The sequence below is a fragment of the Microcaecilia unicolor genome, chromosome 6 (genome assembly GCF_901765095.1).
Source record: "Microcaecilia unicolor chromosome 6, aMicUni1.1, whole genome shotgun sequence".
Lineage (NCBI taxonomy): Eukaryota > Metazoa > Chordata > Amphibia > Gymnophiona > Siphonopidae > Microcaecilia > Microcaecilia unicolor.
This window is the reverse complement of record NC_044036.1, coordinates 220177064-220200221: the sequence shown is the minus strand read 5'-3', so window position 1 is coordinate 220200221 and position 23158 is coordinate 220177064. Positions and strand designations below refer to the sequence as shown.

The 23158-nt window shown below is 47.6% G+C and overlaps 1 protein-coding gene across 4 annotated transcripts in view; it reads right to left on the bottom strand.

Annotated features, from left to right (window-relative positions):
- The window catches only part of ALAD (aminolevulinate dehydratase), a 587381-nt gene that overhangs the window by 368979 nt on the left and 195244 nt on the right, over window positions 1-23158 (bottom strand). For all 4 annotated transcript variants that reach the window (XM_030206252.1, XM_030206256.1, XM_030206255.1 and 1 more), the window contains exon 4: window positions 22460-22556. In XM_030206252.1, coding sequence (XP_030062112.1) covers window positions 22460-22556 — 97 coding nt within the window. The remainder of the gene's footprint in view (window positions 1-22459; window positions 22557-23158) is intronic.

The window sequence follows — 23158 nt, the reverse complement described above, 5'->3', positions numbered from 1 at the left end:
CGCCAAATTGTTGTCTTTCCCTGCCAGGTATGCAGTGAGGAGCACCATGCCGTGACCAGTGGCCCACTGCCACATCCCGGACTGCTTCCTGACACAAAGGATAGGATCCCGTGTCCCCCTACTTGTTGACATAGTGCATGGCAATTTATTGTCTGTCACAATGAGAACAATTTAGTTCAGCAGCCGATCCCCAAAAGCCTTTAGAGCATTCCAGATTGCCTGTAACTCCAGGAGATTGATTTAAAGCTCAGTCTCCTATCTACATAGGCCCCCATCCCTGAGTGGATGCATCCGTAGTCAGAACTTTTGGGGCAGAGAAATTTGGAATGGGAGTCCCAGGGACAAACTGGATCAAATCATCCACCAGAGGAGCGACTGAACGACCTCTGGGGTACCGTGATAGCATCCGCAAGGTTCCCCGTGACCTGACACCACTGGGAAGCAAGGTTCTACTGGGCACCTTGTTAGTGGAGGTAAGACATGAGAGTGGCATGCATTGTGGAGGCCATGTGGTCCATCAACCTCAATATCTGCCGAACAGTGACCTGCTGGCTGCTCTGAACCTGAGTGATGATGGCAACGAGAGCATCCGGCCTATGCTGGAAGCAAGTAGGCCTAAGCTTGTACAATGTCTAGCAGGGCTCCACTATACTCCAATTACTATACAAGAAGTAGATGGGGCTTGGGACAGCAAACAACGAACCCTAGTAGCTCTGGCACCCGAACAGTTCTCTACATGGACACTTGAGTACCTTCCCTTATGGTGCTCTTGACCAGCCAATCATCCAAGTAGGAAAATACACGGACTCCAGTCTTCATAGCGATGCTGCGACTATGGCGAGGAATATCATAAATCCTCTGGGAGTGGACGCGAGGCAAAATGGCAGGACGCAACTGTTTCCCTACATGAAATCTTAAATACTTCCCATGACTTGGACATATTTAAGAACATATCTAAGAACATAAGAACAGCCATACTGGAAACAGGCCGGTGGTTCATTTTGCCTAGTATCTTGCTTCCAGCATTGGCCAATCCAAGTAACAAGTACTAGTAAGAATCCATACTACCAATCCCAGGAAAAGCAGTGGCTTATGCCATTTGTATCTCAATAGCAGACTATGGACTCTTCCTCCAGGAACTTGTCCAAACCTTTTTTAAACCCAGATACGCTAACTGCTGTAACCACATCTTCTGGTAAGAAATATTATTCTCCTATTCATTTTTAAAGTATTACCATGTAACTTCATTGAATGTCCCCTACTCTTCTTTTGAAAGAATAAACAATCGATTCATGTTTACTCTTTCTACACCACTCAGGATTTTGTAGACCTCTATCATCTCCCCTTTGTCTATTTCCCAATCTGAAGGGTCCTAACCTCTTAAGCTTTTCCTCATACGAGAGGAGTTCCATCTCTAATCATTTTGATCACCTTCTTTGAATCTTTTCTAATTCCACTATATCTCTTTTGAGATACAGTGACCAGAATTCCACACAACAGTCAAGATGAGGGCGGACCATGGAGAATTAAATTATCTTATTTTCTATCCCTTTCCTAATAATTCCCAGCATTCTGTTTGATTTTTTCATCACCGACACACACCGGGCAGAAGATTTCAGTGTACTGTCCACAATAACACCTAGATCTTTTTCTTGGGTGCTGACATCTAGATCTTTTTCTTGGGTGCCAACACCTAAGGTGTAATCTAACATCAGGTGACTACGATTTGAATTATTTTCCCCATTGTGCATCTCTTTGCATTTGTTCACAATAGATTTCATCTACCACTTGGATGCCCAGTCTTCCAAATTCCTAAGATCTTCCTGTAATTTTTCACAGACTGCATGTGTTTTAACAACTTTAAATAGTTTTGTGTCATCTGCAAATTTAATCACCTCAATCATACCCATTTTGAGGTCATTTATAAATATGTTTAAAAAAAGCACTAGTCCCAGTACAGATCCCTGGGGCACTCCAATATTCACCCGCCTCCACTGAGAAAAATGGCCATTTAACCCTACCCACTGTTGTCTATCCATTAACTAGTTCCTAATCCACAACAGAACACTGCCTCCTATCCCATGGCTTTTTAATTTTTTCAGGAGTCTCTCAAGACAGACTCTGTCACAAGCTTTCTGAAAATCTAGACAAAGGACGCTTACATTCATATTCAGTCTAAGTCCAGAGAACATAGTCAATTGTTTTTCTGAATTGTGGGGAGAAGGGTGCCCAGGGAAATCACCCTGAACTTTTCCTTTTCCTTGATATTTATTCAGGGCAGGTCTAAGATGGGGCGGAATCTTCCCAGTCTTTTTGGGCACAAGAAGCACTTGGAATAGAATCCCTTTCCTTCTTCCCCTAGTGGGACGGGTTCAACTACATAGGCCTTTAGAAGGGAAGAGTTTCTCTATGCCCACTTCCCAATGTTGAGAGCTGAAGAACAATGCTCTCGGTGGGTAATCTGAAGGAAGATGATGCCAACTGAGGGTGTACTCCACCAAGACTATTTGCAGATTACAAGACGCCACCTTTCCTAGAAAAACTAAAATACAGCCTCCCCACCCACAACACTCATCCGGGGCCACTACTTTTATTGTAACTATGCTCTCTTGAAGCCAGTCAAAAACTCAAAGCCTATCAAAAGCTTGCACCCCGATTAGACTGGGGAGCTGGACAGACCTTCTAAGTCTGTTGCTAATTAAGCCATGAGAGCAGAGGCTGAGACTGCTGCAGAAGACGGGAAGGAGGAGTGAACCTCCGCCTCTGAGAGTAGTAGGAACTTCTATTCCCACCAGAAAACCTCCAGGATGTGGAGGCCGCAGAAGAGGAGGGCCAAGACAGGGACTTGATGGTATAAGTTCCCTTCTTAATGAGGTCTGCCACCTCTTCCACCTTGTCCTCTAAAAACTTTATCACCTCAGCACAAGTCAACTTCCAACTTTTCCTGAACCGCTGGTTCCAGGTCCAAGACACGCAGCCATGGAAGTCTGTGCATTCCAACACCCAAGATGGAAAATCTAGATGCCACATCAAAAGAAATAAAGGTGCCCTTACTTCAATTTGCATATCAGCAACAGGATTTCCTTATTTCTACAATCAGAGACTGTATGGAGACTTTGAATTCACTTTCTGGATCTGATGATAGTTTGCAAGAGGTTGCTGCCACTTCATTGGCGATGTGGAAGACTAGATCAAGGCACTATAAAATATCAACATGGCTCATGCGAGGAAGGAAGGCGATAGGAACCTCCCTTACTTTCAAACTAGCCTGGTGCCAGTCACTACAGCCCAAGACCAGGACTCGGCTGTTGTGATTGCCACTCAACTAGTAATGGTTCACAAAATCCAATATAGAAGATAATAAAGACTATACAGTCGTCTTTTCTAACACTTCTGGCTCCCAGGTTTTAAACTAGTTCACACAACATGACACACCCCTAAAACAACTCTTCATTTAGAGTCAGTTACTGTAATTAGGATAACAAGCGAGGAGTGATCTTACAGAATTTTAATTACATTTCATTACTTCCTATGAAGAAAATCAAACATAAACGGCGAGTGACCGACTCACTTGCAAATGCGCAGTAGAGACTTCCCTCTCTGTCCTGCCCCCGCGTCAATACGTGATGACGAGGGCGGGACAGAGAGGGAAACTGCGCCGCCGAGGTTGATACCGCTCCCCCCCCCCCGCCCACCCGAGGTCGCCGCTACCGTTACCCCCCCCCCCCCACACACACACACACACACCCGGCCCCGGCCCTCTCTCCGCTACTAACCTTACACATCCATTCGCCGGAACGCAGCACGCACATCAGCTGAGCTGCCGTCGGCCTTCCTTCCCTGCCTTTGTCCCGCCCTCGCTGACGTTACGTCACAGGAGGGCGGGACACAGGCAGAGAAGGAAGGGCCGACGGCAGCTCAGCTGATGTGCGTGCTGCGTTCCGGCGAATGGATGTGTAAGTTTAGTAGCGGAGAGAGAGAGGGCTCGGGCCGGGTGGAGGGATGGCGGCGACTCCGGGGGGGGGGGGGGGGGGGACAGTAGTGGTGGCGACCTCACGGGGAGGGAGGGAGGGGGAAGGAAGGAAGGAAAACCCCAATACCAGCCCGTTTTTACGGGCTCAACGGCTAGTACTAAATAAATCACACAATATACCATATAAACTAAAGACATTTAGTTTATATGGTAGACACTAAGATAGAGTCAGCAGTTCACCAGTGAGAGGGGTGCTATCCAGTCTTTTGCATTCAGTGTCTGTTATGCTTCTGTTGAACAGGCTAGGAGAGGCTGGAACCCACTCTGCTAACAGGCTAGGGAGGGGCTGGAAACCTCTCTGCTTGGGAAGCTGGGTGGGACTTGCATCTGATTGGTCAGCTGGGTGGGGGCTGACGTCTGCAGCTACAGACGTCAGAAGCCAGGATCTACTTTAACCTGCAGTTTCAGGTAAACACTGCTTTGGCATTAGCTTTTTCCAGCTATAAGCCTCTGACCTTTACTTCTTGTGAGCTGGCTGCTCTGTGCTCTGGAGGGAGTCTGTTTCCTCCCTCTTTGTGTTTGTCTGGTTGCTGGCTTGTCAGAGTTTTCTCCGTGTTCAGTCTTTGTGCTTAATTAGCTTCTCTCTGCATCTGGACTGTGCTGTGCTGTTTGACTGGCTGTAATGTTTGTCTTCTGTGTCCTTCTAGCTTGTTTTGTTTTAGTTATCTTTCTGTTGTGGACTTGCCTTTGTTTCTTTGGGTGTGTGCTATTGTTAGCACTGCAGTCTCTGTCCTGGCTGTGTGGGTTGTTTGTGCCTTGGAGTTCTTTCTGCGTGCTGCCTGTTTTCCCTTCTGATTTAGTTTCCTAATTTTCCCTGTTGTGCTGGGCTCTGCCTGGTCTGCCTTGTTTCTGTCAGTCTGGTTCAGCTTTGGCTGCTTCAACTTCTGCTTCCGCTGTTTGTCCATCAAGTCCTGCCGGCCGCCTGCACCCAGGGGCTCAACCCCTGGGGAATGGTGGCCAAGCGCAGGTGAAGTCCTAGTTAGCTGTTCCAGTATTCTGTTCCTTCTGCACCACTTGCAGTAACCTATTGCTGCCAGCCAGTTCCTGTGTCCCCTCCTTTGGTGTCTGGGTCCTGAATATCTGTTGGTGCAGTCCGAACGTCGTCTGTAGTTCCCTTTCCTTGAAGGTGTTCGGCCCCATTCCTTGGGTGCCTGGAGTTCTGGGTGAGTACCCTGAGTTCTATTATTGTCCTGTTGCGGTTCAGTCCACCTCAGGCCTTTCCTAGACCCCTTTTGACTTCGGCCTGGGCTTAAGGGCTCATGACCAGTGGATCGGAGTGACAGTGTCACATGTATGATTATCTCCCCGTTGGTGAGCGGTTATAGGTGTGTGCCTGATGCAAAGAGCTCCTAGCTCTCAGAGAATGGGTCTGTTCTCTTGAGGCTAGAGTAGCAGACTTGGTGGAGCTGAGGGAGACAGAGAGGTACATAGAGGAGACCTAAAGGGATGTTGTAGAGAAGTCCCAAATCCAGTCTGGCAGCCCCTGTGCTGCCTTGGAGGAGGGAGGTCTCCTAGAAGGAGAGCATCACCCTGGTGAAGTAGAATGTATTCTTGTAGCCAGGACCTGCCCACCAGGGGATGTACTATCCTCTTGCACAGAGGATATGTCTCCAAGAACTTCTGCCCAGGAGGGAAGGGTTAGGACAGCTGTTGTAGTTGGTGATTCGATCACTACGCATATAGATAGCTGGGTGGCTGGTGGACATGAGGATAGCCTGGTAACTTGCCTGCCTGGTGCGAAGGTGGCAGACCTCACTCGTCACCTAGACAGGATCTTAGATAGTGCTGTGGAGGCTGTCTTGGTACATATGGGTACAAATGACATAGGAAAATGTGGGAGGTTCTGGAAGCCAAATTTAGGCTCTTATGTAGAAAGCTGAAGTTCAGACCTTCCAAGGTCGAATTTTCAGATAATGCTCCCCGTTCCACGAGCAGGACCCAAAAGCAGGCAGAGCTACAAAGTCGTGGTTGAGACGATGGTGCAGGGCTGAGGGATTTAGATTTGAAAGGAACTGGGCGACATTCTGGGAAAGGTGGAGTGTTTCAAAAGGATGGGCTCCACCTTAACCAGGGTGGGACCAGACTGCTGGCACTAACTTTTAAAAATGAGACAGAGCAGCTTTTAAACTAGTATGGGGAGAAAAGCCGACAGTTGCCCAGGAGTGCATGGTTCAGTGTGGAGTATCCTTGAAGGATACTATTGAAACATTTAGGGAATCCCAGTAGAGGTGTTTCTATAATGCTGAAAGTAACCCAGGTGTGCTTAATGAGAGCAGGATAAAGGATGTGCATTATCCCCTTCAACTTCTAAGCAGCTTGTAGATCAAAGGAAAAAAACACAATTTGAAGTGCCTGTATATAAATGCTAGAAGCCTAAAAAATAAGATGGGAGAGTTAGAATATATAGTACTAAATGATGAGGTAGATATAATACGCATCTCAGAGACTTGGTGGAAAGAGGACAATCAACAGGTGCGGAACCAGAGGTAACGAAAAGGGAGCATCCAACAGCATCTGTCGGAGGTCCGCATACCAAGGCCTCCTGGGCCAATCCGGGGCGATGAGCACCACTTCTCCTGGATGCAGCCGAATCCGCAGGAGCACTCGCCCTATCAAGGGCCACGAAGGGAAGACATACAGCAAGCCCAGGGGCAAGGGTTGAGCCAAGGCATCCAACCCGGCAGAGCGAGGATCCCTCCGTCTGCTGAAGAAGCACAGGACATTGGCTTGGAACTGGTCACCATAAGATCCATCACTGGCTTGCCCCATTTGGCACATATCTGCAGGAATACATCGTCTGCTAGTTCCCACTCCGCTGGATCGATCTGATGCCTGCTTAGATAGTCGGCTTGCACGTTGCTCTGACCTGCAATGTGAGCTGCTGACAGGGACTGTAGATGCAGCTCGGCCCAGTGGCAAATTTGTTCGGCCTGCGCAGCTAGAGCTCTGCACTGAGTGCCGCCTTGTCGATTTATGTAGGCCACTGCTGTCGTGTTGTCCGACATCACTTGGACATCCAAACCTTCCAGGGTCACTTGAAAGGCCAGAAGAGCCAGAAACACCGCTTTCAACTCCAGGCAGTTGATAGACCACTCCGACTCGTCGGGCGTCCACAGACCCTGGGCATGCTTCCCCTGGCAACGTGCGCCCCAGCCCTTCAGGCTGGCATCTGTCACCGCAACATGCTGTCCGAGAGCCACCACGCCATACTGAGGCGGGCCGCAGGGAGCCAAGAAAGTCTGCACTGATAATCCTGAGATACTGGAGACCATCGTTGAAGTAGAGAATACTGTAGAGGTCTCAGGTGCGCTCTCGCCCATGGCACCACTTCCAAGGTGGCTGTCATCGATCCCTACAGCTGGACAATGTCCCAAGCTTGCGGGCGGGGCATCCTCAGGAGCAGACGGACCTGGTTCTGAAGCTTGCACCGCCTTTGTTCGGGAAGAAACACATAGCCTGAGGCTGTGTCGAACCTGGCCCCCAAATATTCTAGAGATTGCGAGGGGGTCAGGTAACCTTTGGCCATATTGACGACCCAGCCCAGAGATTGAAGGACTGAAACCACTCTGGCTGTAGCTAGATGACTTTCTTTTTCTGAGTCTGCTGAGCCAGTCGTCTAGGTACGGGTGAACCCGGATACCCTCTCGCCTGAGAAAGGCAGCTACTACCACCATCACCTTGGAGAAGGTTCGGGGAGCTGTGGCGAGGCCAAAAGGCAAGGCCCGAAACTGGAAATGTTTTCCCAACACCGCAAACCGCAGAAACCTCTGGTGCGGGGGCCAAATTGGTATGTGCAAGTAAGCTTCTTTCAGGTCCAGAGATGTGAGATATCTCCTGGCTGTACCGCCGCAATGACGGAGCGCAGGGTTTCCATGTGAAAATGCCGCATTCTTAAAGACTTGTTTAGCTCTTTTAAGTCCAAGATCGGGCGAAAAGACCCGCCTTTTCGTGGCACCACAAAGTAAATGGAGTAGCGGCCTAGACCTTGTTCGGCGTGAGGCACCGGGGTCACAGCCCCTATCTGGCACAGACTGTGCAGAGTCTCATCTACCGCCCCTATGTGAATCAAGCCTTGCAAGGTCTCCTCTACCGCCGCCCGTTTGGTGGCAGAACCGCATCGGGACTCCACAAACACGTCTCTCACCGGGGCTTCGAATTCTATTCGGTATCCGTCTCTGATCAGGTACAAGACCCACTGATCTGCGCAGATTTTGGCCCACTCCTCGAAAAAGAAGAAAAGTCTTCCTCCGATGACAGGAAACGAGGAGAGGGCCGGCGCACCATCATTGAGAGGGTCGCCCCTGAACTCCAGGCCTTGAACCGGCAGCTGCGGAACGTTTGTCCGAGCGAAAGGAGTTTCTCTGCTGAAAGCAGGCACGCGAAGTGAACCCAGCAGCACGCCCCGGGCGGTACCTTCTAGCTTCACGGAAGTGAGGTCTGTAAAAGGAGCGGACCGCCTGACCCTTAGAGGAAGGCTTCGGCCCATCTTCGGGCAAGCGCTGAGGTTTGGAATCCCCCAGGCCTTTAACAAGTTTCTCCAACTCCTCACCAAACAGGAGAAGGCCTTGAAAGGGCAACTTCACCAACCTTTGCTTAGAGGCCATGTCCGCCGCCCAATGTCGTAGCCAAAGAGTGCGGCAAGCCGCCACTGCTACAGCCATTTGCTTAGCCGAAGCTCTGACCATATCATAAAGGGCGTCAGCCACAAAGGACAAGGCCGACTCCATCCGCAGAGCCACTTCAGATAAGGTCTCCGCTCCATCACCGGGCTGTTCCACTGCCTGCTGTAACCAAGCCAGGCAGGCTCTAGCAGCATAACAACTGCATGCAGACGCCCGAACAGTGAGACCTGCCAAATCAAAGGACCGCTTCAGAGCTGAATCAAGCCTGCGGTCTTGAATACCCTTCAGGGCAACACCTCCTTCAACAGGGAGGGTAGTTCTCTTTGTCACAGCTGTGACCAGGGCATCCACTTTAGGCATTGCAAAGCGAGCCAAATGTTCCTCACTCAGAGGTTATAATTGCCCCATAGCCCTGGCAACCTTCAAAGGTCCCTTGGGGTCAGCCCATTGAGCCGAAATAAGCTCTTGGATGGAGTCATGCAAAGGAAAGGCTCGAGCAGGCTTTCTGGTACTAGCCATCCTTGGATTAACCGAGGAGGCTGTGCCACTCCCAGGATCTTCAATCGAGAGGGCTTGTAAGGCATCTGAAATAAGCACTGGCAGCTCCTCGCGGTGGAAAATCCGCACCGCAGACGGATCATCAAGCTCCTGTGGCAATTCTGCACCCGACTCTGGCTCCTCAGCCCAAGAAGTTAAGCCAGACCCCTCAGAATCCTCATAGCCCGACCACGGGGGAGGGGGGGGGGGGGGCGCCACACTCAGAAGGGGAATGAGCCCTTCTGTGTTTATCAGGAGGATAAGAAACAGGCAAAGCCAACTGCAAAAGGCCAGGATCCACCGGGGGGGGCAGGCAGAGGGTCCGAAGATCCCTGTGGAAGAGCTCTTTTAAGCATGCATGCCCTATGCAGCATTAAAATAAAATCAGGGGAGAAAACCGCTCCCTGACCGCCCGGATCCTGCCCAGGGCTATCAGCTCTATTATTAACCTCACTCAGAGGACCCCCCGGATTCAGGGCTCTCCGTCGCAATGGAGGCCACCATGTGGAAAATACAAAATGGCGTCCGCTGCCAGCTCAGAGCGTGAAAGATTGCCGCTCGCCATGCTCGGGCCGGCTCTACCATCTGTACAGCACGAATTACAGAGCCCCGCTGCTGATTTGCGCTTGCCACATCGCAACAGAGGCCGCGCCATGTGGAAAATACAAAATGGCGTCCGCTGCCAGCTCAGAGCATGAAAGATCGCCACTCGCCATGCTCGGGCTGGCTCTACCGTCTGTACAGCACGAAACAGAGCCCCGCTGCTGATTTGCGCTTGCCACATTTAGAACAGCGCTTTACAGTCTCCGCAGCCATCGCCGAAAACGGCGGTAAAATTAAAAAATGGCGGTTCGCGCCAAAAACGTCCCGATCGCGGGCCCACCTCGGAGGAGTCAGAAAACACTCTTACCTCACTAGACCGAGTATCACAGCTCCGGTCCTGCAAAAGAATCTCAAGAAAAAAAACCTCTTTTCTAAGATCACTGCGCTAAAGCGCGACGCGACTTTTTTTTTTTTTTTTTTTAACGCTGTGAGGAAAGCAGAGGCAAAAGAGGTAAATAAAAACACTCCGGAGGCTCAGATAAGTGGGAAAGGCAGGGAAAGGCGAACCAATGTGCCTGCATCCACTGAGAGGGAAAGGACAGGGAAAGGCAAGCTAATATGTCCACATCCACGGGGGCATGGGTAAGGCAGGGAAAGGGCTGACCTATGTGCCTTCAAAGTGAAGCTGCTATAGCCTCTAACACCCCGGCTAACAACTGGCAAGCCAGGAGCCACCCCCAGGCAGACTATGATGGAGCTCGAAGAAGCTGCAGCCATCCTGCTTGGGGAGATAGAGAATACTGAAGAGGCAGTGGAGCTAGCTGGCCATGAGGCACTGAGAAAAGTTGAGTGCTATCTCCCCCTGCTGGTTGATGGACACAACCCATATATAATGGCTTCATCTGCTTGATGACAAGGAAACCCCATTTAGAGACATTATCTAAAGTAAAACCATTGACAGTCTACTCCCATATTATTCCTGTGCTTTATATCCCTACCTCTATCAGACCGATCTCCTTCCCCACCCTCTCTTCTTAGGCCATCACTTGCCCTCCCACCCATTATCTGCTGGTTATGAATTCTCTTCCACTGCTGTTCACTCTTCACTATTACCAAGAATTAGGATCTCACCCTCCTCTTAAGTCCCTGCTGATTCCTACTAAGCTGCTAATGATAGCTGCCAGTTCATAGTTCTGGATCTCTAGAACCCTTGCATTTTCCCTGATGCTTGTGAGACTTAACTACTGAGAAATACCACTGAGTGCAGACAGTCTATGAAGTTACATTCTGAAGGATGTATTTACCACATTGAATGAGATATTTCACATTCATACTTTCCAACAAGACTACTGCCAGGGGAGAAGCAGGCCCACAGGAAAAGTAAAGCGAAAGCTACATACCTGTAGAAGGTATTCTCCGAGGACAGCAGGCTGATTGTTCTCACTGATGGGTGACGTCCAGCGGCAGCCCAGGACCGGAAAATCTTCCCTAGCAACAAAAGTTTGCTAGTCTCGCGCTTCCGTGCGCACCCCGCATGCGCGGCCGTCTTCCCGCCCGATCGAGAGCGTGCTCGTCAGTCCAGTACATAGCTAAGGTAAGGGAAGACACAACTCCAAAGGGAAGGTGGGCAGGATTGTGAGATCAGCCAGCATGCTGTCCTCGGAGAATACCTTCTACAGGTATGCAGCTTTCGCTTTCTCCGAGGACAAGCAGGCTGCTTGTTCTCACTGATGGGGTATCCCTAGCCCCCAGGCTCACTCAAAACAACGACAATTGGGCCTCGCAACGGCGAGGACATAACTGAGATTGACCTAACTTAAAACAACTAACAGAGAGTGCAGCCTGGAACAGAATAAAAATGGGCCTAGGGGGGAGGAGTTGGATTCTAAACTCCAAACAGGTTCTGTAACACCGACTGCCCAAACCGACTGTCGCGTCGGGTGTCCTGCTGAAGGCAGTAGTGAGATGTGAATGTGTGGACAGAAGACCACGTCGCAGCCTTGCAGATCTCTTCAATAGTGGCTGACTTCAAGTGGGCCACTGACGCAGCCATGGCTCTAACATTGTGAGCCATGACATGACCCTCAAGAGTCAACCCAGCCTGGGCATAAGTGAAGGAAATGCAATCTGCTAACCAATTAGATATGGTGTGTTTCCAAACAGCCACACCCCTCTTGGGATCAAAAGAAACAAACAATTGGGCGGACTGTCTGTGGGGGCTTGTCCGCTCCAGATAGAAGGCCAATGCTCTCTTGCAGTCCAATGTGTGCAGTTGACGCTCAGCAGGGCGGGTATGAGGCTTGGGAAAGAATGTTGGCAAGACAATTGACTGGTTCAGATGGAACTCCGATACCACCTTTGGCAAAAACTTAGGGTGAGTGCGGAGGACTACTCTGTTATGATGAAATTTTGTATAAGGAGCATGAGCTACTAGGGCTTGAAGCTCACTGACTGCGTGCTGAAGTTACTGCCACCAAGAAAATTACCTTCCAGGTCAAGTACTTCAGATGACAGGAATCCAGTGGCTCAAAAGGAGGTTTCATCAGCTGGGTGAGAACGACATTGAGATCCCATGACACTGTAGGAGGTTTGATGGGGGGCTGACAAAAGCAAACCTCTCATGAAGCGAACAACTAAAGGCTGTCCAGAAATCGGCTTACCCTCTACACGGTAATGATAAGAACTGATAGCACTAAGATGAACCCTTACAGAGTTGGTCTTGAGACCAGACTCAGATAAATGTAGAAGGTATTCAAGCAGGGTCTAAGACAAGAGTGAGGATCTAAGGCCTTGCTGTCACACCAGACGGTAAACCTCCTCCATAGAAAGAAGTAACTCTTCTTAGTGGAATCTTTCCTGGAAGCAAGACAGACTCTGAAGACACCCTCCGAGAGACCCAAGGAGGCAAAGTCTACGCTCTCAACATCCAAGCTGTGAAAGCCAGGGACTGGAAGTTGGGATGCAGAAGCGCCCCCTCGTTCTGAGGGTTGAAAAACACTCATCTCCACGGTTCTTTGGAGGACAACTCCAGAAGAAGAGGGAACCAGATCTGACGCGGCCAGAAAGGAACAATCACAATCATGGTTCCGCGGTCTTGCTTGAGTTTCAGCAAAGTCTTCCCCACCAAAGGTATGGGAGGATACGCGTACAGGAGGCCCTCCCCCCAATGTAGAAGAAAGGCATCAGAAGCTAGTCTGCCGTGGGCCTGAAGTCTAGAAAAGAACTGAGGGACCTTGGGATTGATGAGTGGCAAAAAGATCTATCAAGGGGGTGCCCCAAGCTTGAAAGATCTTGCATATGACTCTCGAGTTGAGAGACCACTCGTGAGGTTGCATTATCCTGCTCAATCTGTTGGCCAGACTGTTGTTTACACCTGCCAGATAGGTGTCTTGAAGAAACATGCCATTCCGGCAAGCCCAAAGCCACATCCTGACGGCCTCCTGACACAGAGGGCGAGATCCGGTGCCCCCCTGCTTGTTGATATAATACATAGCAACCTGATTGTCTGTCTGAATTTGAATAACTTGATTGGACAACCGCTCTCTGAAAGCCTTTAGAGCGTTCCAGACCGCTCGTAACTCCAGGAGGTTGATCTGCAAACCGGTTTCCTGGGGGACTAACTCCCTTGAGTGTGAAGCCCATCGACATGAGCTCCCCAACCCAGGAGAGATGCATCCGTCGTCAGCACTTTTTGTGGCTGAGAAATTTAGAATGGACGTCCCAGGGTCAAATTGGATCGAATTGTCCACCAATGCAGGGATTTGAGAAAATCTGTGGACAGTAGGATAACATCTTCTAGATCCCCCGTGGCCTGAAACCACTGGGAAGGTAGGGTCCATTGAGCTGATCTCATGTGAAGACGGGCCATGGGAGTCACATGAACTGTAGAGGCCATGTGGCCGAGCAATCTCAACATCTGCCGAGCTGTGATCTGCCGAGAGGCTTGCACCCAAGAGACGAGAGCCCAAAGATTGTTGGCTCTCGGCTCAGGAAGGTAGGCACGAGCAGTCTGAGAGTCCAGCAGAGCTCCTATGAATTCCAATCTTTGAACTGGAAGAAGGTGGGACTTTGGATAATTTATCACAAACCCCAGTAGCTGCAGGAGTCGAATAATCGTCTGCATTGACTGTAAAGCTCCTGCCTCGTAGGTGTTCTTCACCAACCAATCATCGAGATAAGGGAACACATGCACTCCCAGTCTGCGAAGAGACGCCGCTACTACAGCCAGGCATTTCGTGAACACTCTGGGTGCAGAGGCGAGACCAAAGGGTAACACACAATACTGAAAGTGCCGTGTTCCCAGATGGAATCGCAGATACTGCCTGTGAGCTGGCAATATCGGGATGTGAGTGTAGGCGTCCTTTAAGTCCAGAGAGCATAGCGAATAGTTTTCCTGAATCATGGGAAGAAGGGTGCCCAGGGAAAGCATCCTGAACTTTTCTCGGACCAGATATTTGTTCAGGGCCCTTAGGACTAGGATGGGACGCATCCCCCCTGTTTTCTTTTCCACAAGGAAGTACCTGGAATAGAATCCCAGCCCTTTCTGCCCCGGTGGCACGGGCTCGACCGCATTGGCGCTGAGAAGGGCGGAGAGTTCCTCTGCAAGTACCTGCTTGTGCTGGAAGCTGAAAGATTGAGCTCCCGGTGGGCAATTTGGAGGTTTTGATATCAAATTGAGGGAGTATCCTAGCCGGACTATTTGAAGAACCCACTGATCGGAGGTTACAAGTGGCCACCTTTGGTGAAAAAACTTTAACCTCCGTCTGACCGGCAGATTGTCCGGCACAGATACTTTTATCTCGGCTATACTCTGCTGGAGCCAGTCAAAAGCCCGTCCCTTGCTTTTGCTGGGGAGCCGCAGGGGCCTGAGGAGATGCACGCTGTTGACGTGAACGAGCGCGCTGGGACTTAGCCTGGGCAGGCTGTCGGAAAGGTGGATTGTACCTGCGCTTATTATAAGCCTAGGGAGCAGTCCTTCTACCCCTGAAAAAACGTCTACCAGCTGAGGTAGATGCTGAAGGCGCCCGATGGGAGAGTTTGTCGTAAGCGGTATCCCGCTGGTGGAGCTGATCTACCACCTTTTTGACTTTCTTGCCAAAAATGTTATCCCCCCGGCAAGGAGCATCCATGACACGTTTTTGGACTCTACCGTCTAAGTCAGTGGCACGCAGCCATGAGAGTCTGCGCATCACTATACCTTGAGCGGCAGCCCTGGATGCAACATCAAAAGTATCGTAAGCACCCCTGGACAGGAATTTACGACACGCCTTCAGCTGCCTGACCACCTCCTGAAACGGCTTGGCCTGCTCCGATGGGAGCTTGTCAACCAAGTCCGCCAACTGCCTCACATTATTCTGCAAGTGGATGCTCGTGTAGAGCTGGTAAGACTGAATTTTGGACACAAGCATAGCAGAATGGTAGGCCTTCCTCCCAAAAGAATCCATAGTTCTAGATTCACGCCCCGGGGGCGCTGAAGCGTAATCCCTAGAACTCTTGGCCTTCTCAAGGGCCAAATCCACCACTCCAGAGTCATGAGGCAACTGAGTCTTCATCAACTCCGGATCCCCACTGATTCGGTACTGGGACTCAATCTTCTTGGGAATGTGGGGATTAGTTAGTGGATGCGTCCAGTTCTCTAACAACATCTGTTTGAGGATGTTATGCAGAGGAACAGTGGACGATTCCTTAGGAGGGGATGGATAGTCCAGGACCTAGAACATCTCAGCCCTGGGTTCATCCACAGTCTCCACCGGGAAGGGAATGGCCGTAGACATTTCCCGGACAAAAGATGAGAAGGAAAGACTCTCCGGGGGAGAAAGTTTCCTCTGGGGCGAAGGAGTAGGATCAGAGGGCAAAGCCACAAGACTCCTCCTCTGAGAAGTACCTGTCATCCGCCTCTGCTTCTCACAAGCCCTCCTCTGCGGAATCGGACATAAGTTCATGAACTTCTGTCCGAAGCCCAGCCCGTCTCGACTCTGAGGATCGATGTCCATCGCGATGTCATCGAGAGGAAGACTCCCGCGCTGGAGGCGATGAAGCTCCCTCCATCGATGACGGCGGAGAATTTGCCTGGGTAGCACTCGTCCCCGGCACCGCAAGCGGTACCGGAGTCGGAGACCACACCACGGGCGATGAGCCAACTGCCGCCTCCCTCGACGGCACCAGCGGCGCAAGCACCGACGGTACCGGAGATGAGTGTAACAGGTCTCCCAGAATCTCTGGGAGAACGGCTCGGAGGCTCTCGTTAAGAGTGGCTGTAGAGAAAGGCAAGGGCACCGGTACAGGAGAAGATGCGAGAACCTGTCTGGAGCGTGGAGGCAGTACCGGGCTGTCCGGAGATGAGCGCACCAACAACTCCTGAATTGAGGGTGAGCAGTCCCTCCAGCATCGGCGCTTCTCGGGTGCCGAGTCTTTCAGTGCCCCAGAGCTCTCGGCACTGTGTCGGGACGGTCACCGATGCCAATGCTTCTTAGCCTTCGCTCGAAGCTCGGTACCGGTACCGCCCGGTGCCGACGTCGAATCCAAACGACTCCTCGGGGCCGGGTCCGAAGAAGGACGGTCCCGGTGGGCCTGCACAGCAGGAGTCCTCGAGGTAGGCGGAGACCCACTCGATGGCTCACTGCTACCAGCATGGGGTCTCTGGACAGCCATTACCTGCGCTCCGGAGAACGATGCACCCTCCGATGCCAACATCGATACCGGCGATGACCTCGGTACCGCTGGCTCCATCGAAGAACCGGACCGGGCTCCGAACAAGACGTTCCACTGAGCCAACTGCACCGCCTGAGTCAGCTTCTTCAATTGGAGACACTGAAGACAGGCGTCAGGTCGATGACTCTCACCTAAGCACCGAAGACACAAAGCGTGCCTGTCAGTAAGGGAGATGGTCCGGCGGCACCGCGTACACCTTTTGAAGCCTCTGGTAGGCTTCAAGGACATGGGCGGAAAAATCGCGCCGGCGAGGTCGAGCGCAATGGTGCCTGAAAAAAAAGACACCAAAAGAAAAAAAGGAACCGCCCGGGTGGCCCAAAATGGCCGCGCGAAGAAACGAAAAGGAAAAACTTAAAGGGAAAAAAACTAAGAAAAATAAAGGATTTTCTTTTTGTTTTGTTTTTTTTAAACAGAGAAAGAAAAAATAAAGGAGTCAAAGACTCACAGAGAAAAAATTCACCGAAAGCGGGCGAAGAAACAACAAAAAAGCGCAAGAGGTCGATCCTGGGCAGAGAAGCGGCAAAGCAGCGTTCCCGAACCGCGGAAAAAAGAAGACTGACGAGCATGCTCGCGATCGGGCGGGAAGACGGCCGCGCATGCGCGGTGTGCATGGAAGCGCGAGACTAGCAAACTTTTGTTGCTAGGGAAGATTTTCCGGTCCTGGGCTGCTGCTGGACGTCACCCATCAGTGAGAACAAGCAGCCTGCTTGTCCTCGGAGAATTTAAAATATTCTGGAAATAAACAGGTTAAGTGCTTTACTTGGTATCATCACATAGTTCTAAAATGGAACCATGCATGTGTTGATAAGCACTAGAGCCGCCATCGCCACCCCCCCCCCCCCCACAACCCACATATACACATATCTTCCCACTCTACATTTCAAGAATTGACTAATTTCTTAGATTATTTATTAGTGCTGTAAATTGTGGTACCATCCATGTTGTCCTCGCTGTATCAAAATTCATGACTTTAGCTACTGTATACAAATGATTTATAGTAGTTACTACCTAATACAGGTTATCAGGGACATGCTGAGTAGCCCTCATTTTACTCTGTTTCATCAATGAGCTTAAAATAGACAGGGTCATACTGCAATGTTGCTGCTGGGACTCTTCTGTAAACCCTAACTGTATGTTTGCAAAGCACAGAGGTTCTTCTCTCATCATAAACCACTCAGAAAAGTGGTACATAAACCCGATGTTTAAAAAAATGTGGCCGGAGATTCAAAACGGCCGCCGACTAGATCGGATGCTCAGCAAGCTCTCTGAGAAAATGCCGAAGAGAAGAGGCCACTTGTCCTCCTCTGCCGCCCTGCCACGGCAAAATCCCCTACCAGTGCAATCTGCAATGACCGCTTACTTTCAAAGAGCCGAGATACCGAGGACACCGGAAGCAGACCACCGAGGTCAACCGGGTGGAGATGGAAACACTACAGGGACCACTGGGTTGGAGCTATCGCTCAGCTCCAATGCTAGAGCGCCTCCCTTGCAGCCCTCAGAAGCAAGCACATCGACGCCGGTTTCCAGTGGGACGCCACCGAGGAGTGCAGCAGTCCAACGGACCAAGGAGGGGAGACATCACACGGAGAATGCGGGCCTAATTGGAGAACAAGGCACCTCGGGAGGCATAGAAACAACACCTAACAGCCAGGTTCAGATGGAGATTGGAAAAGAAAATAGAACACAACAATCCGCTGGAGTTGCAGAGGTACAATTTCCTTTGACTCAGAAACCAACTGAAATTACACTAGAGGCTTTGTGGACTTGGGGAAATCCCTAAGCCCACAAATAAAACAAATATCTCAGGATGTTGTAATTCTTGACCAGAAGGTTCAAGATACTGAAACCAGGGTAGAGACGATAGCGAACCGACAAATAGATATGGAGAAAGAGTTGAAAGCAGTACATTTAAACCAAGAGACTATGATGAAAGATTTAATTACCTTAAGACGAACTGAATTTTTGGAAAATGTAACTAGAAATAATAACATTCGTTTTTTGAATTTTCCTAAGAAAATTGGGGTTTTACCAAGTGAAATGCTCAGAAAGTATATTATGGAGATACTACGTGTTTCAGAAGAAACATTGGTTCCACCATTCACGCAAATATATTATTTACCTCAAAAAAATCAAGTATCTCAGGAAAATCCTATATTAGATATCTTATGACTCTCTAGAAACCGTTTAACATTTAAAAAAATTCTTTATTAGTAAATCAATATCATCTTCCTAAAATACATCCGTTCCCTAAACCCATAATTACACCAAATTAATCCATACACACTCACATTCACCAACACATTTAAAATTGTACACAATTCTTCAAAATACTATTACAGTACAACATTAAATAACATTTATCTGGCGATATTTTACATCAATATGTGATCATAATTCTTTTAGTTACTTGTCAGTCCAGTACTCTGAAGTCTGCCACCAAAGCAACCTTACTTCAAATCACTTTCAATGAATCAAAATCATCAGCTTTGTGGAATAATGATGTTCTTTCTTCCAACAGACCATCATAATATCAGTGATAAATCATGGGCAGTCAATGATGATATCAGTCATAAATGTCCAAGATGCCCATCTTCACTGTTAACAGTATCTAATGTTCCAGATATATATATTTTTTGAAACCATTATTGCACTTCTTTTTAGAGTTTCACTCTTTCATATTCTTTTGGTATTCCACCATACGACCAGGACCCAACATGCTCATGTTTCGCTATAAAAGCGTCATCAGGGGTCTTGAATTCTAAACAAAATAACAATAGGTTAACTGTAATCCTACCTAATATACATCACAATTGAAAACTCTCAAAATCTAACATTATCATACTATCATAAATACACTTACTGGCTCATCCAGGTGGTGAGGTAGTCGAATACCAGCAATGCGGTGGCAAGCTCAACTGCTCTCCCAAACGCATAAATGGTCACAGGCTAACACAGGGGTTAAATATCCTAAAGGTTTAACCACTCAATCTCTTTATTAAGTCCAGCTGGGGCTATCGTATTCCATTGGAATATGTAGCGCTGCTCCTTCCTAAGTAGTGCCTGAGGCATATTACCACCCCTCTCTAATTTAACACAATCAAGAACAACAAACTGAAACTCCTCTAAATTGTGTTGCATTTCTAACCAATGTGTTACAATAGGAGCTTCCAAACGGGCTGTTCGTATATTACTAAAATGTTGAGAAATTTGCAATTTTATCCTCCGGGATGTCAAGCCAATATACCACAAACCACAAGGGCAGATCACCCCATATATACAGTTAGCAGTATTACAATTTCTGTTCTCATACAGGTAATGTATTTTCCTAGAATGAGGAATCTGAATTTGAGTAACTTCCATAGCATACTGGCAATACATGCATTGATTACATCTATGATGTCCACTATTCACCAAAGAGATGTCACGATTATATCTTCTCTTAGCTAGTTGATCACCTATATTCATACCCCTAGAGAAAGCAAACCGGAGTATAGCATTAAATGCAGGATGAATATTTAACATGGGCCAATACCGACGAATAATGCTTGTAATATCATTAGATGCTCTAGTAAAAGGTAAAACACACGTTAAAGGTTTACATCCGTTAGCCCTATTATTTACATTCCGTTCCCATTCTGGGTGATAATTAAATACTCGTTTGGCTGCCTTTTTCAAAACTTTATGGGGGTAGCCTCGAACCCGGAACCTGCTGATCATCTGTTCTGCCTGAACACAGAAATCTTCCCTAGAGCTACACGCTCTACGTACTCGTAACAATTGACTAGTGGGGATGCTATCTTTTAATGCTTTTGGATGATGGCTACGGTAATGAAGCATACTATTCCGGTCAGTATTTTTACGAAACAGTCGGGTCTGAAATCTATTATCCTCCCAACGAATATTGATATCTAAAAAATTAACTTCACTGACCCCTATATGATGCACAAACTTGATATGGTCATTAATCTCATTCAATTCTTGCAAGAAATTTTTTAATTCCAATTCAGTGCCTTGCCTTATCAACAGTATATCATCAATATACCGTAGCCATTTGATTACTCCTCCAAAATATTGAGATGTATAAATACCTTTTTTTTCAAATTGATCAATGTATAGACACGCAATAGTGGGGGCTACAGTAGCCCCCATTGCTACTCCTTTTATTTGTAAATAAAATGTATCCTGAAATTTAAAGTAATTATGATATATCACCAATCTAGCCATCCTACCTAACAACTGGATTTTAGAAGCTGACAGAGGTAAGTTCTCCAACAAACTATCAATTGTATCGTCTCTATATGTGGTATGTTAGTATAGAGAACCGTGACGTCCAACGTCACTAAACATACCTGAGCTTGCTCAGAGATCTTAAGTTGATCCAATATTTCCAAAAGATGTTTCGAGTCTCGCACATAAGATGTAATAGACTGTAAACGAGGACGCAAATGATAATCAAGATACTGAGACAAGGTTTCAAATAGAGATTGACATCCCGACACTATGGGCCGCCCGGGGGGGATTAACTCTATCCTTATGTACTTTAGGAGTGAAATAAATTACTGGAACTTTAGAATATTGACAAAATAGATAGCGGTATTCCTGAGTAGTTATAACCCCATCTTTAACCGCTGTACTCAATAACTGGTGAACCTGATCTTGATATTGTTCCGTAGGGTCTTGTGTTAAGACTGCATAAAATGTTCGATCTGCTAACTGTCTTAATGCTTCTTTATTATATTTAATCACATCCTGAACAACCACCCCTCCACCCTTGTCAGCACGCATGATAATTATACTTGTATCATTTTGTAATTCAGTCAAGGCTTGACGATGTAAAAATGCTAAATTACTGTACTGTTTACCCATACGAGTCTCAAGTTGCTCTAAATCATGCATGAACCATTGCTGAAAAGTCGCAATTACTGAATCCACCGGGCCACAGGGGACCCATGTAGATGGAAGGTGATATTTTGATATTTAGATATCTCGAGGATATTGGAATCCTCAGATACTGAATTAGTAAATGCCTCTACCTTAATTGCCACTGTAGCTTTATCATTGGATAAAAACTGGTTGATGAGGCTTTTCTTTCAAAATAAGGATAAGAGCTTTCTTGGTTTGAAGGTTCAACTCTTCCCTGATGTTACCAAGGAAACTCAAAAGCGTAGACAGAGATTTCTACTTATGAAACCCGGTGTAATTCAGATAGGTGCTACTTTCTTCTTAAAGTACCCTTGCAAATGCCTAGTAAAATATGAGTCTAACAAGTATGTGTTCTATGACCCTTCACAACTTTCCTCCTTCCTGGCTGCAAAAGGGCAAGGGAGTAATTAGATTACAGCTCTAGGTAAAAGGAATAAGGTTATCTTTAATGAGCATCCGAAATAGTGTGGTTTTCCTTAAAACCTTTTTTCCTTTTCTTTTTTGATCTCTCCATATCGTAAATTTTGAATCTCATCAATGTGGACTTTGGTTAACTTGCTGTATGGAATTACTTTAAAATACTAAATTTTCTTTGTTTCTGGTGAACAGTATAATTATTTTCTTGACAAGTATTTATTCTTGTTTGATGATATATGTAAATGAATGAATAAATAAATAAATAAATAAAATGTGTTAATCCACTTTGAGTTTACCGAAGTTAAGTTGAATATAAATGGACCTTTAAATTAAATTAGATCTAATCTCAAAACAAATGTGTGAGAGGATAGCATGAATTCATTGACAGATATAAAATATGTGTTCAATCTTTAAGCATGAAGATCTAATTTCAAAAACCCCACTAACTGTAAAGTCAATTAATCTCCCTTTGATCACAAACACTGTAAGCACAATGGGGCAGGGATGTCAAACTCATTAACACTATTGTGCAAAAAGGCAGAGCTCTTTTACAGCCAATTGCTATCTTGGCCCACACAAGAATTATTAAAGTTTGTGCAGCTATGCAAATAATAAGGGTCTTTAGTATCAGCCCTCTGTCATATCTCAGCATCATCTGAATGCAGAGTCCCACCTTTATCATATTGCTGGGAACGCCAAAGATCAGCACACACTTCAGACCTTCATCCACCAGAGGGCGCAGCATCCCTTCCAGCTTGTTTATTCCATATCTGCACAACAAAAAGCATTTCTTTAGCATGTGATGATATATTCCTGGCAGAATACTGAGCACAGTATTTTACAAATGTGCTAAATTCTGCAGATTTTATTTGGCAAAAACAATATTATGATCGCTCTGAAAAATTATTAATTCGCAATGCAATGTGGGAGAAAATGTATGTCTCAAAGATGTCAACTTTTTAGTACAGAATTCCCCAGGAATACTCTTAAGAGTGCACCATAATTCCCAGCTACTTCCTCCCCATGTTTCAAATGTCCCCCTTTTCTTTCCCCACTATCATTCTGTCCCCAGGCAAGATCACCCAGCGTACTCCAAGTTCTCATCTAAACACACGCACTTTCTCTAATTCCCTACTCAACAGACTCTTCTTTCTTCGCTTTCTCTTCCAAAACTACCTGAATATGGGTTAATGTATTTATTAGCGCCTGCTTGGTAGGAATAAACTTTCTGTTCTTATCCATGCTTAACACTACCCTATTCCTCCCTCTTCCGGCCACAAAGCCACTACTGTTGCCTGTAACTTCTGGCAGAACAGGCCACTGGTATTGCCACCCACTCTGATTCTCAGTGTTAAATTTCAAACACTGAGCA